Source organism: Haliotis asinina, chromosome 9 (assembly GCF_037392515.1).
Source record: "Haliotis asinina isolate JCU_RB_2024 chromosome 9, JCU_Hal_asi_v2, whole genome shotgun sequence".
Lineage (NCBI taxonomy): Eukaryota > Metazoa > Mollusca > Gastropoda > Lepetellida > Haliotidae > Haliotis > Haliotis asinina.
This window is the reverse complement of record NC_090288.1, coordinates 34371223-34383862: the sequence shown is the minus strand read 5'-3', so window position 1 is coordinate 34383862 and position 12640 is coordinate 34371223. Positions and strand designations below refer to the sequence as shown.

Sequence of the window (12640 nt, the reverse complement as noted above, 5' to 3'; positions counted from 1 at the left end):
AAAATTACTGTATCTCACTACCATTTTCAAACAAAGAATAATTACAATTTTCATACTGAATATAAGAGAGTGTTTTGCAGATCTAAAATCAGTGACAGTGAACTAATATTGGTACTATTTTGGCACAGATGAATTTTCATAATTTGACTCCATGAATAAATTAGTATACATTTCTTTACACTGAATATTGAAATGCTCACTTCCAAATATGAGAAAGCATTTTTTTCCACACAAATGGAAACATAATTTCAATCCTGTCCAAAAGGATTAACCATCAAATTACCTCCTGAATGCCTTATCAGTCTAACTTTATTTTGGAATCAGAGATCTATCAACACTGAAAAAACCAACTCAATATCATACAAATTCATAAGTAATATTAACACTATCAGCAAACAAAGTCTCAGAGAATGCAGATCTCTGTTAATGTCTTCACTATTCACACCACCAAAATGTCACGTTATAACAGCTTTGATCAATAAATCTGCAATCGAATAACAGCAGAGCCTCATAAGAAGTGGCAAGTATTTGAAAGCAGGGTTTAGACAGTGGAGACACTGTCTCACATCCAATGGCTGCATGTGGCATGACGCAGGTTGGGAAATCAATCTGTATGTTCTTACTGGCCCCCTTACACTCTAATCAACAATAAAGAGCCCCCACACAACACATTGTGTTGTCACCCTGATCAATATGCAATGTAATCCTGTGGATGTAACACATTCACAAATACTCTGGCATTGACAGAATAGGGGCATTTTTAGATATTCAAATTATATCTTTTTCTTATTCACTTTGAATATAAATTAACTCTGCATAAAAACAGAACAACTGAAAGAAAACTCATTACTGTGCAATTTACAATTTAAGTCACTCACTGCCGTTTGAAAATAATGACTTTTGATTTTTATGGCAGTAACTGTTGAAAGGATTGTGAGAACTACTGAAATAAACATTTACATGTATGAGTAATGATCTTAATGTCAATTTATGCATAGGTATACTGGGGCAATGGGGTAGCTAAATGGTTAAAGGGTCCACACGTCTAGCTGAAAACCTGGGTTCGATTCCTTACATGGGTACAATGTGTGAAGCCCATTTCTGGTGTCTCCCTAACAGTGATATTGCTAGAATATTGCTTCACTCACTCACAGATATACATGTGCCATGATGAAACCTAAACAATACCCGCATGGTTTTCCATGAAGCATGATTCCTGCATATTTGAAGCAACAACTATGTAAAAGACTCTCAAAATATTTTAATCAGAGTCACACTTGGGGCAAGTCTTATGGCTGACCCCCAGAACTCAGGGTTCAGAACGACAGATTTAGGTGACAATATGACTTTTTCAGAGCTATCTGACTGTTCCAGAGAACTCTGAGGAGGCAGTAATCCTGGTTGTTGGAATTAAACTATGCTGTATTTGGTGGTGTGAGATACACAGTTAGATACTGAGAGTAATTAACACAAATATCATGCCAATGAAGTTATTTGCTGGGAGTCAGCAGATAACTTGTTACAAAGTTCACATATGTTGTCAGTAAAATAATCTGAAGTTTTTCACGTTATAGGTCTTCATTAGATATTTGCTTCAGCTCATGTAACAACTGTATGTTACAGTGAATAAATCACAATATTTGTTCAGGGTACTGGGGTTTGTTATGATTGAATTGAACAGTGGAAATATTGCTATTAATTAGCTAATCACAATAATGACAATACCACACAAAACAATATAATCTTTGAAATAGCATGCTTTTGGATTTACACAAAGAAATATTGACTTCCAAATACTGAAAATGACTCCACACACAAAAATATTGGGTGTTGCCATGACACATCCCCCATGTTTTCCAACATCTCCGTAAAACCCTGCACACGCCACTGGTATTGTCAGGTCATATGTAAGTAACCATAGGAACTTGAACATAGGGAGGATTAATTCTTGAATGATTAATGGTCAGTCTGTTCAAGTACCACTAATTCTCTGTTCAGTGCTGCCACAGGGGACATGCCACAGCATTAAATGGGTAAGTCAGGTAGCCTGTAATTACAAATTAATCTGGTATCCTTGACAACTAGTTGTCTGTAACTGCTCCATAGACTTCTCAAAGAACGCTGATGCTGCTTTCCTGTAGGTGCATTGCAGAACCTGACCTTCAACGAGTTAACTTTACAATCCGATGAAACATTACACCACCACATGACATATTGTGTACCAGCATCAACTGACAGACAACTGAAACACATTTTCTTTTCTAAGTACTCTGTGGAAACTAAGTGAATGAATTTAATTTTACGCCTCTTTCAGCAATATTTCTGTATTTATCCACCAAGGGACACCAGAAATTGTACCCATGATGAACATTTTAACCAGAAGACTATCCCAAGGCCCTACTTTGTCTGGATCTAAATAATGATATCTTCCAGTATATTTCCACAACGTTAAAACATTACCAGGCTGTACACAACTAACTGCTGCCAATGTCAAAACTCAACACCACCTACCTGTTTGATGATCAGGCTTCCATCTTCGAAGGTCTTGGAATGAAGAGCATCAGCAACATTCATCCTCTCATAGGACTGCAATTGAAATTCATTTTCTGACTTACTCATTAACAAAAATCCCTGTTAGAGTTACAATGAAAGAAAATAGTTTCGTAAAATGAGCACTATCCTAAGGCGGTTACAATTCACTCGCATATTCAGTGAATTGAACCAAAGCCCTTCATGAATTCAATTCGTTATTCATGGTCATCAGAACAGAATATCAACAAACATTTACGATTCTTTTGAGGGAGTGTGTTTTACTTCAACCCCTATGTCCTTTTCCACAGTGAGATAGCCAAAAATGGCCGTGCAGTAGCGCAAGTCATGTTAGTTTGCCAAGTCACATGGCACTGTTGACTATAACTAGTACATACCAAATTTGAGTGGCATGCCAGGAGATAAATAGTTCTTGTTGGGACAGTTGAACGCTGTTAACATGAGCATTCCATATTGTGCATCAATCACTTGACTATAATATTTTATTTGTGAATAATTATCTGAATTCATTAACCAAAATTTGTGATCCACATCATATTCACCACACAGTGTATTCGCTGCAGCCCTACACTACCCACAGTATGACACTACCACTGTTCCATTAATACTAATCTAGAAAAGAAAATGTTCTCAGAGACCAGTGGAATATATTGATGGCCTACGGTGTATTGCTATTTTGGGGCACTGTTGATGATTGCTCCAAATGGAATAGGAAACCAAGTGGAAACTGACAGTCAGGTTCCAGGACATCTCTGGCATCTAGCTTTCTTTCTACATTAATAATCGCTGTAGTCTACAGATCGCAACCACAGAATGTTAATATCATTTACATTTACTACTAGTTAAGATTCGGATACTTATGTTTGCTAGTTGTCAAGAGCACTGTTAAGTCTGTTAAAGACTGCATTTTTTAAGTCTTGCTACAGAACTGTAACGAAAAACAACTGAATTTGTAAACAGGTTAATATTCTTCTGTGACTTGTCACTTGATACCCTTTCATTTACAGCCCTGAGTGCATTGATACATCTGCAGACTGACTGGATGTAAATAGTAGAATATACTTGAAATAAAGATGACTGCAAATGGCATTAAGGAGTAATCTGTCTTCAAGAAAATGTCAGACAGCAAACTGCGCTTTAACAATGTGACAACTGTCTATGTCAAACTAAAATAGCATATAAACTTGCAGGGGTTGATTTCGTTCACCAGTGCTCGTGCTGCTAACTCTTATTGTCAGGTTGCACTCATTGTAGGTATCATTTTCCATCACAAGTGCATATCAGCAGTTTTATTGGTGTAAATTGCCAGTGTTAAGTTTCTAGTCAGGAGAATTAATTACTGGAAGCGAAAAACATAAATCTACTTTCATGTCCACAAATAAGCTAAAAGATCATAGACTGTGGACATAATATTGTGGCAATCTGGAAGGTCAAGGTCACTGTGTGATGCATCACTTGAACTGTGAGACAAGTTGACTTTGCTGATTTTACAAATTGGAGATAAATCAAATTCATGACTGAAATTGTTAGAAAGAAATGATGTTTCAAAACATCCCTCCAGACAAGTAGTATTGGGAGCATGTCTGGGATAGTGAACAGAGATTTATTTTGTGTCCAGCATTTGAGGGCTCCTGGGACTCATACCTGTAATTTTCAGAGGTCCTGACCACAAACTGGGGGGCCCAGACACTTAAATAGTATTATCAATAGTAATGCCATGTTGTAATATTGTTGCAATACAGTTACAGTTACTGTATTGTCATCACACTGTTACAGTAATTAAATTGCAAATGACACCATAACCTGGCTAGTAGCAAACTAGTAGTAGTAACTTACTGTTACTTGATTCAAATTTTTACAAAGAGTATTTGGACTTTTTCTGCATCCCTGTGGATGCACTTACGAATTTTGTTATGTTGTTATGTTATTTCAATTTTCCAAATTTTTCAAATCCGTGGTGGAGTTAGTTGGCCATGAATATCCCTCATCGTCTATTGACAATGAATCAACTAATGTTTTTGACAGAGATGGAATTGTTTAAACATAAAGCAGCAATTATACTGACAGTGCTACTTGATGAAGTCACTAGTTGCACCTGGTGCAGGTAGGGAAATACAAAAAGAAATCATACAGCAACTCGTCAAGACATGTCTATCTCAGTAGCTCAATACTACATATAACAGTCTCCTGATGAAACATTCAATATGACAATAAACGCCAAACTGAGAATAGACAACATGGAAAGTATGGTAGAAGCACAAAGGGACTTCAATAAACTGACTGTTCAATGTCAGTTCATGGAGCATACACACCCCTGTTAACAGACATTGTCTTAAAAGGTATGTAAGCAACAACAGACCAACACATCCATCAACTCAAAAACAACCTCAGGTGGGAATTACCAGTAGGCAGGTGAGCTGGACACAATGCTATTTTGAACTGAATTTCACATCACGGTTACACATAGTTATTACGCCAACACATAAATCATTGATTCATTATCAATTTTGGATTCAAAGAAATCAGTTGTATCAGGACTTCAAGAAAAAATGGCACCACCATGCCACTGGAGCCCTGTTAAAACAATGACTTTGTGTTGCATAGTTTGATGACTCTTTGTGACTCTAAGTTTCTTTGAATCCCCCAAATTGCATCTGGACTGCCTCTGTGTTAGTGACAAGTACAAAAGCCCCCACCTACCTCTAGCGATTTGAGCAGTGGTACACTCTCTATAAGAGACTCATACATTTTCCTCTTGTTGTAAGCATTTTTCAATACTATCCTTCGGAACGTCACCCGATCCTGAAAAATACATTGGAATATACATCATGACCAAATTGCTACCTTGATACTAGTAACAAAATGCATGCATAAGCAAATTTCTCATAAATATACTGAAATTTTGGTAAATATTCTATGCACTAACACCATAAAAAAATAAACCTGAACATACACCTACTTTCATCATGTTCAAACATTTACATATTATACTGGTAGTATTGTATACCACTTTCCAGTGTAAGGCACACAAACGATAAATAGTATTCTGATGACATTTAATGAAATCACATTTTAACTACAGAAGTTGATATCATATCTATATAATAAAACAATTTTTTCATATATTATTTTTTCAGAGAATTATACCGACTGTTCTTATCTCAAGCAAAGAAATCATAAATAGTTTATGAATGACACTCAATGCAAAAAACATTCTTCCTACAAAACATCGTATCTAATAGATCTCACCATCGCCCACAGCGTTCCTGGTGTTGTGGCAATGATTGTGGCTGCCCGTGGCATGTTGTACATGAGTGCAAGCTCTCCAAAGCTTCCCTGATTATCGTAAGAGCCTACTTTTTTTGGTTTACCATCTATTTCTACATAAATATCATACAATCCACTGCAAAAAGAGAAAAGAAAACATAATTAGTTCATTATTGCTTAGCATATAGGAATGTAATCATGGTTTGATGAAACAATCTATGGTGTCAAGAATTATTATTTTTTTTTTTTTAAGAAATTGAGACTTTTGCATGGTCTGTCATGTATGTTACTTATAAGGGCATCTAAAGGAGAAATGTCTAATCAATTCATTTGCGCAAAGCCTTAAAACATGAAGTTATCAACGATGATAGGTTTAAGTGGGATATCCCTTCTTGAAATCTTTACAAAATTTGGGTACATTCAAGGGTGAATAGCTGAGAAGACATGTAAGATTCCATTCAGAACAAAATCATCAGTAACAGTATCATCAGAACTAACACACTACTAACATCTGAGGACAAGCAGGCACTTCAGGTCTTGTGACCATATTGAAAATAGATTGATAACTACAATATGGAGTGAGTGAGTTTAGTTTTACGCCGCACTCAGCAATATTCCAGCTTTATGGCAGTGATCTGTAAATAATCAAGTCTGGACCAGACAATCCAGTGACCAACAACATGAGCATCCATCTGCACAATTGGAAACTGATGACATGTGTCAACAAGTCAGCGAGTCTGACCACCCGATCCTGTTAGTCACCTCTTACAACAAGCATAGTCGCCTTTTATGGCAAGCATGGGTTGCTGAAGGCCTATTCTACCCTGGGACCTTCACGAGTCTACAATACTGTCTTTTCCTGTGTTTTACAACACTGGCTATTTTGGCATGACATCATCCAAATTGTTCGTTAAGATATTGCATTCAAATCTGACAATTAATAGAAGAGTGTCCCATCCAAAGTGGACATAATCACAAAAGTTACTCTTCATATTACTGAATCACTACTGATACGGTATAGTTTGCATCTGAGCATGAAAGCCTCTCTCAAAACAGTACTCAAAAGGCAAAGGCCACTTTGGTATAGGGACTTAACAAGTATATTTGTTGCAGTCAGTTTAACCACTACCTTTCTATAGAACAGTGTGTCAAAGTACACTACCATGATTATGATTATAAAAATTTCTTTATGTGTATTGCAAATTTAACCATCCATATGTCAGTGAGGAAGTCAACATGTTGTCAGCCATTGCAGGAATCTGCACAATGCCATTCATCCCTTTTACACAGACTCCATTTCCTAGCATCAGAACATATTTCATTGCAAAAACAGTTTGCCAAGTGTGCAGACGTAATTATTTACAAAGGTAATAGCCATGATAGTTTGCTATAGTAAAACTAATGCATTGGTTTCATCAGATGTTTGTCTACAACTACATCACGCTATGACTCACACAGAAATTATCTGTTCTCAAAAATCACTGACAACATGAGAACTTCTAGTCTCCGAGTTAATTGTCTGCCGAAGAACAGATTGCAACATAATGAATGTTCCAAAGTCTCCAAATCATGCTTGGCTTGTGTGGAGTATTAACAGATTGAAGCAAACTTACATGTGTATACTGTCCATCTGGGTAGTGTGAACTTTGACATACTGATCACGCTCATAGACATAGAGTTACAGCACCCTATGGTGTAAGTTTTACTGCTCAGTGGCAATACAACTGCTGACCACATTGTTGGTATTACCTGTCTATTACATAAAAATTCAAAGTCTCCAAATCATGCTTGGCTTGTGTGGAGTATAAGCAGATTGAAGAAAATACTGTCCATCTGTGCAGTGTGAACTTTGACATACTGATAGTGAGACACAGCATTACAGCACCCTTCGGAGTAAGTTCTACTGCTCAGTGGCAATACAACTGCCAACCACATTGTTGGTATTACCTGTCTATTACATAAAAATTGTCACCGTCATCATGCTGATCTATTACATGTTCTTCTGGTTCCACCTGCAACAAGAAGCAAGAACTGTCTTTAACTGACAAAATCACCAGGAACAGTTCACAGCACTAGCTCAAGTCTATCTAATGTTACAGATCTCCTGACATGTAGTTCAATATCGAGGTTTTAGCATTAGAAAAGGGGTTTCAGGTGATGCCCTAAAGATGTTGCTACTTAGGAGAGGAAACAGTTCAAGTTAATGTCTACTTATGGTGTTCCTATGATAAAAAATAATCGGAAATTGATTGAAAGAAGGACTAAGAATGATTGATTGTAAAATCATATTTTTGTTAATCAGAATTTTGTTGTTTTGGCATAACACACTTGAATGAAGTAAACTAGCCATTAAATTTGACGAATATTCACAAATAAACATGCGCTCAACAGCATAAATCAATGCACATTGTAAAATTTTAACCACTTTTATTGTTTAATAACAATTCCTGGGCCTTTCTTGCATGTTTGCAATTTATTGTATGACAGCATTATTTATAAAGAAAATCATTCTCTAGAAATAAAAAGTGCTGGGGTTGGGGGAACTTTAAAAATTGGTGATTACATTAAAAATGTATATATTATGATTATAACTGACAATTGTTCATCACATGTCCTCCGATAATCGATAGTGGATTTCTTTCTGAATCCCAACACTAATGTCTAACAATGCTGTAGACCTGGTACAGGAATGGTGATAAGGTTATTCTATTTCTGCAACCATTATGATGATCATGATACTTCAAATCAAAACAAATCAAATCATGACAAAGTAATGCTGTTGTTTTGCCTTGCAGTATATCCTTGCAACTGCAAGCTGATCATATTTCCACAATGCATAAATCTGGCATTGCTTCTCAAAAGTCAATTTGATAAAGAAAACAAAGTGTGGTACTTTAACTTGTTCAAAGTACACATCACATAATGTAATTATAATAAATCATGTTTTCATTACTTAGCCACCGTTTTGTCATTTTAGGCTAGCTTGGGACTGTGCTGCCAGTAAACTGTAGGCAAGAGTAAAGCTGCATGAAATCTTTGTTTGATGATGCATTGGGGAACTTGCTATCGTGGGGATTAAAAGCAGGTTAAAATCCCAGCCCTGGATGTTCATCAAATTACAGACCATTATCTCAGAAAACCTATCTGTCACTTCCTCAGCAGATAACACAGTTACACTAGCAATTAAATCAATTTTCACCTCAGTCACAGGGGGAAGCAGACACGATTTGCTCACCTTTTTTTCGAACATGGCATCTAATACTTCTTGCATTTGCTCCTGAAAACGAATAACAGATGATAAAGTTATTGCTGCAATCAGCAAATAAGAGAAATAAAAGCACACACATGAGAAGATTGGAATCAAACCATTTGTCCAGGATTTTGTGCAAACTTTAATCCAGATAAAATGTAGAGATGTATTTGTGAAACCATGCTAAAATTGGATCAACAACATGGCATTAGAATCTCCTCCATCTGAATAACATTGTAAATCTCAAAGAAAGCCCCATGATGTAGTACAGTTACGTATCTTCAAGTCAGGACTAAAGCATACCATGTTTCGTATCTGATATTAATTAAAGCTCATTATAGCTTCAATCATAACAAGCCTTCTCATCTTTGTTCACAATGGTTAAGAAGATTTAAGGCTGAAATTTGTGATGTCTGAAAAATGGTTTTAAAACTCAAAAAGCATGTTACGGAAATGTATTTCTGTATTTCACATACAGCCACAGTAAAAAGCAATAACATACACCGCCTCAACTTCTAGAATGCCAATTAGAAAACATATATCCAGATCTACAACTTAGTCTCTCATATCGTAAAGTATGGAACTGAGAATGATTACATCATAACTTTCCTATAAAACCCTGACATCATCCTTGTCTCATCATCCCAACACCAAAAAAACATTCACTGGAGCATACAAAGACATACAAGTTGATGTGGCTACATATCACAGACACAATCTTTCCACATGTTCAACAATTATCCAGTTATTAAACCACATAGATACAACATCACCTTGTAAAACATTAAGCTTCATGAAACAGGGACAACATCTAGCTGTACTGTATGTACTGTTGAAACTTACTGCATGTACTGAAAGTCATGACATTCAAAACATCAATGGCATTTGACATGTTTAAAATGAGACTTTCAGTAATACGAGAACTTGTGGAGTAGATCTCAGCCAATGGTGTGGACCAACAGCTGTCCTGGATAACATGGTAGCTGCTTTATGACTTCAAAACACCCACCATTTCTAATCCCATATATGCTGGACAAAATAAGTTAAGGATATTGGTATTTTTATGATTGATAATTTATCAATATGCCAATAAGTAAATGCATCATTGTTCACAATTTCAAAATTTACATATATCCCTAACTGTTTTTGTCCAGAAGTACCTACCTGTTTGTTTTGATTAGTTATCAAAGGCAAAGTTGGATGCTTTCTGTTTTTTAGCAAATTATGTGCTTGTGTATATCATTCTGCATTGTGAAAAACAGAAGTACTTGCAAAGGCATTATTTATTGTGTCCATTAATAACTCTCAAAATAACACAGGTCATAAGTTACCACGGTTACTAGCATTTACCATTTAGATATTAAGGGGCATCTTGTCATACCGGAAATTTGCTCCCATAGATTTGGAATGAAAATTGATAACATGAATAAAGGCACACCAGTATATTCAATTACAATATGTATCCAAGAACGGTACTCCGAATAGAATGTAACATCTTCCACAAAGTTGCATACATTGAAAAGTAGTACATAAAGGGAGTCACAGCTTCAGTGTAACACTGCCCTTGCCGCTGCTAGCTAGAGGTCTAACACTAATTTAGTAACATCCATCATCCGTATGACATCTGGAAAATTAAAATGCTTCTTGGAGGTTATTAATACAGTTGCTGGTTTAGTCAGTATGACATGCATATATTGGTCTGTCTGTGTGTCTTTGTACTTGGAAACTAGATCCTGAGAAACTAGGCAATACTTGGCCTGCAGCAATCTAACAAATGTTACATGTATCCTTTATGTGAGCATATACTTCCTAATGTGCCTCAATATTTTGATTATTTGTGCATGTGCTATTCCAATCTTATAACATTCAAAAACTGTCAGGGATATATGACTGATAAATGACTGGAAATGTTTCATCTGTATGGATCTACATTACTTTTTCTCATATGTATCAGTATTGGCTAGTGGTATGCTCACAAAAAATGGAATATCTGCTACTTTTTTGGAATGATGACTGACTTCATGTCTTAGCATGTTCCCAACAAAAGTGAATCAGGAAAGTTGTACTTTTGAGCTATATAAAGGCAGGTATGCCTTCTTTAAACTTAAAGGCAGGTATTCAGAGACTCCTGTTGAAGAAATTTCTTTTAAATGACCATGTTTCTATAATGAACCAAGTCTGGTGCAGGCTTACAACACCTGCACATGGTATGGTAACACAGTGACCTAGCTGTGGTACAGATAAGCAAGTCCACCACACTGTGCATTATATCCACATGAAAATGACCACCAATCAGTTGATTTAGAGTATCAAGAACGTGCAGTAGAAGAGAACAATGATAGAAAGCAGAATGACAAATGGTGCACACTGCACGCTGACAGTCTTCAAGTGTACAGCCATCAGATCACAATTGTGAATTCTGTACACCACATCACATGATATACGGATTATACATCTAGTCACCTCTCGCCTTGGCTGATCCAAGAATGGGCATATAAAGAATTAAAAATATCAATTTGTGTATAGGAAAAGTTATAACAAAGGTTTGTTTTTAATGTCAAATACATTATTTAAAAAACAAAACAAAAACTGACAAGCAATCAGTTCTGATGGACTGACATTTTGTTTAACAAACAAAAACAAAACAGTAAACTAAAACATATGAACATGTGCTAAATATGCTAAAATATGAAATATTGTTACATATGTCTATCTTCTAGTACAAGTTTTCAAAGAATATCAATTTTTTCATATACCAGGCATAATTCAAGTTCAAGTCAAGGTAAATGAATGGATCCCATGCAACATGTCCACTCTCTGTATAACATTATATGCAACTGACCTATATCATAGGGCACTACCAGAAAAATGAGCAAAACCCTCTAATGCAATTTGGCTTTGTAGTAGAAACCTTCTGGAAGAGGCCATTATACGACAATAGCACTGACTGACTCAATATGGTTTTCACAACCCTTTTAGCAATATTCCAGCAATTTCATAGAAAGGGGCATCAGAAATATGCTTCATGCATTCCCATGTGGGGAATCAAACTGGATCTTCAAATGTGATGGGAGGACTTTTTGACCATTAGGCTACGATCACCACCCCTAGACCAAAATAAACACATCAGTATAACACAACTTAGAATCAGCTGGGTCATGTATATGGTGGTTCTGAAACTTGAAAATCAGCTAAATAGATATAACCATAAATAGTACAAGGTCTACATTTATGATTACCATTAGATTGTCTGTCTGAAAACTCACTAAACATGACCAAAAATAAAAGATACAGTAATCATGATAATAATGCTAAAACTACTTCAAACAACCCAAGAAGACGTGCAGGCTGGTATTAGATGTGAAAAGATATTCAACATCATTGACAACGTTGATCCACTCCAATGTAGGTTATTGATAGGTTTATGGAACCAGCTGTTGAGATGTTCTGAAGCTGTTGTTATTAAACAAAACAACATCCAAAATAAAACAGTTTGGACAGCTGACAAGCTGGATCTATAGTTGAATCAATACTGCTTAATACCTTCAGTTTAACAATGTCAACATGAAACCC

The 12640-nt window shown here is 36.0% G+C and overlaps 2 protein-coding genes across 3 annotated transcripts in view; both read right to left on the bottom strand.

Moving 5' to 3' along the window:
- LOC137295962 (tyrosine-protein phosphatase non-receptor type 12-like) overlaps positions 1–12640 on the bottom strand; it is a 146490-nt gene that overhangs the window by 84290 nt on the left and 49560 nt on the right. The window lies entirely within an intron of this gene.
- LOC137295625 (cAMP-dependent protein kinase type II regulatory subunit-like) overlaps positions 1–12640 on the bottom strand; it is a 41680-nt gene that overhangs the window by 11641 nt on the left and 17399 nt on the right. For both annotated transcript variants that reach the window (XM_067827076.1, XM_067827075.1), the window contains exons 5-9: positions 9053–9094; positions 7765–7829; positions 5800–5953; positions 5251–5352; positions 2512–2586 (exon numbers count right to left, since the gene is read on the bottom strand). In XM_067827076.1, coding sequence (XP_067683177.1) covers positions 2512–2586; positions 5251–5352; positions 5800–5953; positions 7765–7829; positions 9053–9094 — 438 coding nt within the window. The remainder of the gene's footprint in view (positions 1–2511; positions 2587–5250; positions 5353–5799; positions 5954–7764; positions 7830–9052; positions 9095–12640) is intronic.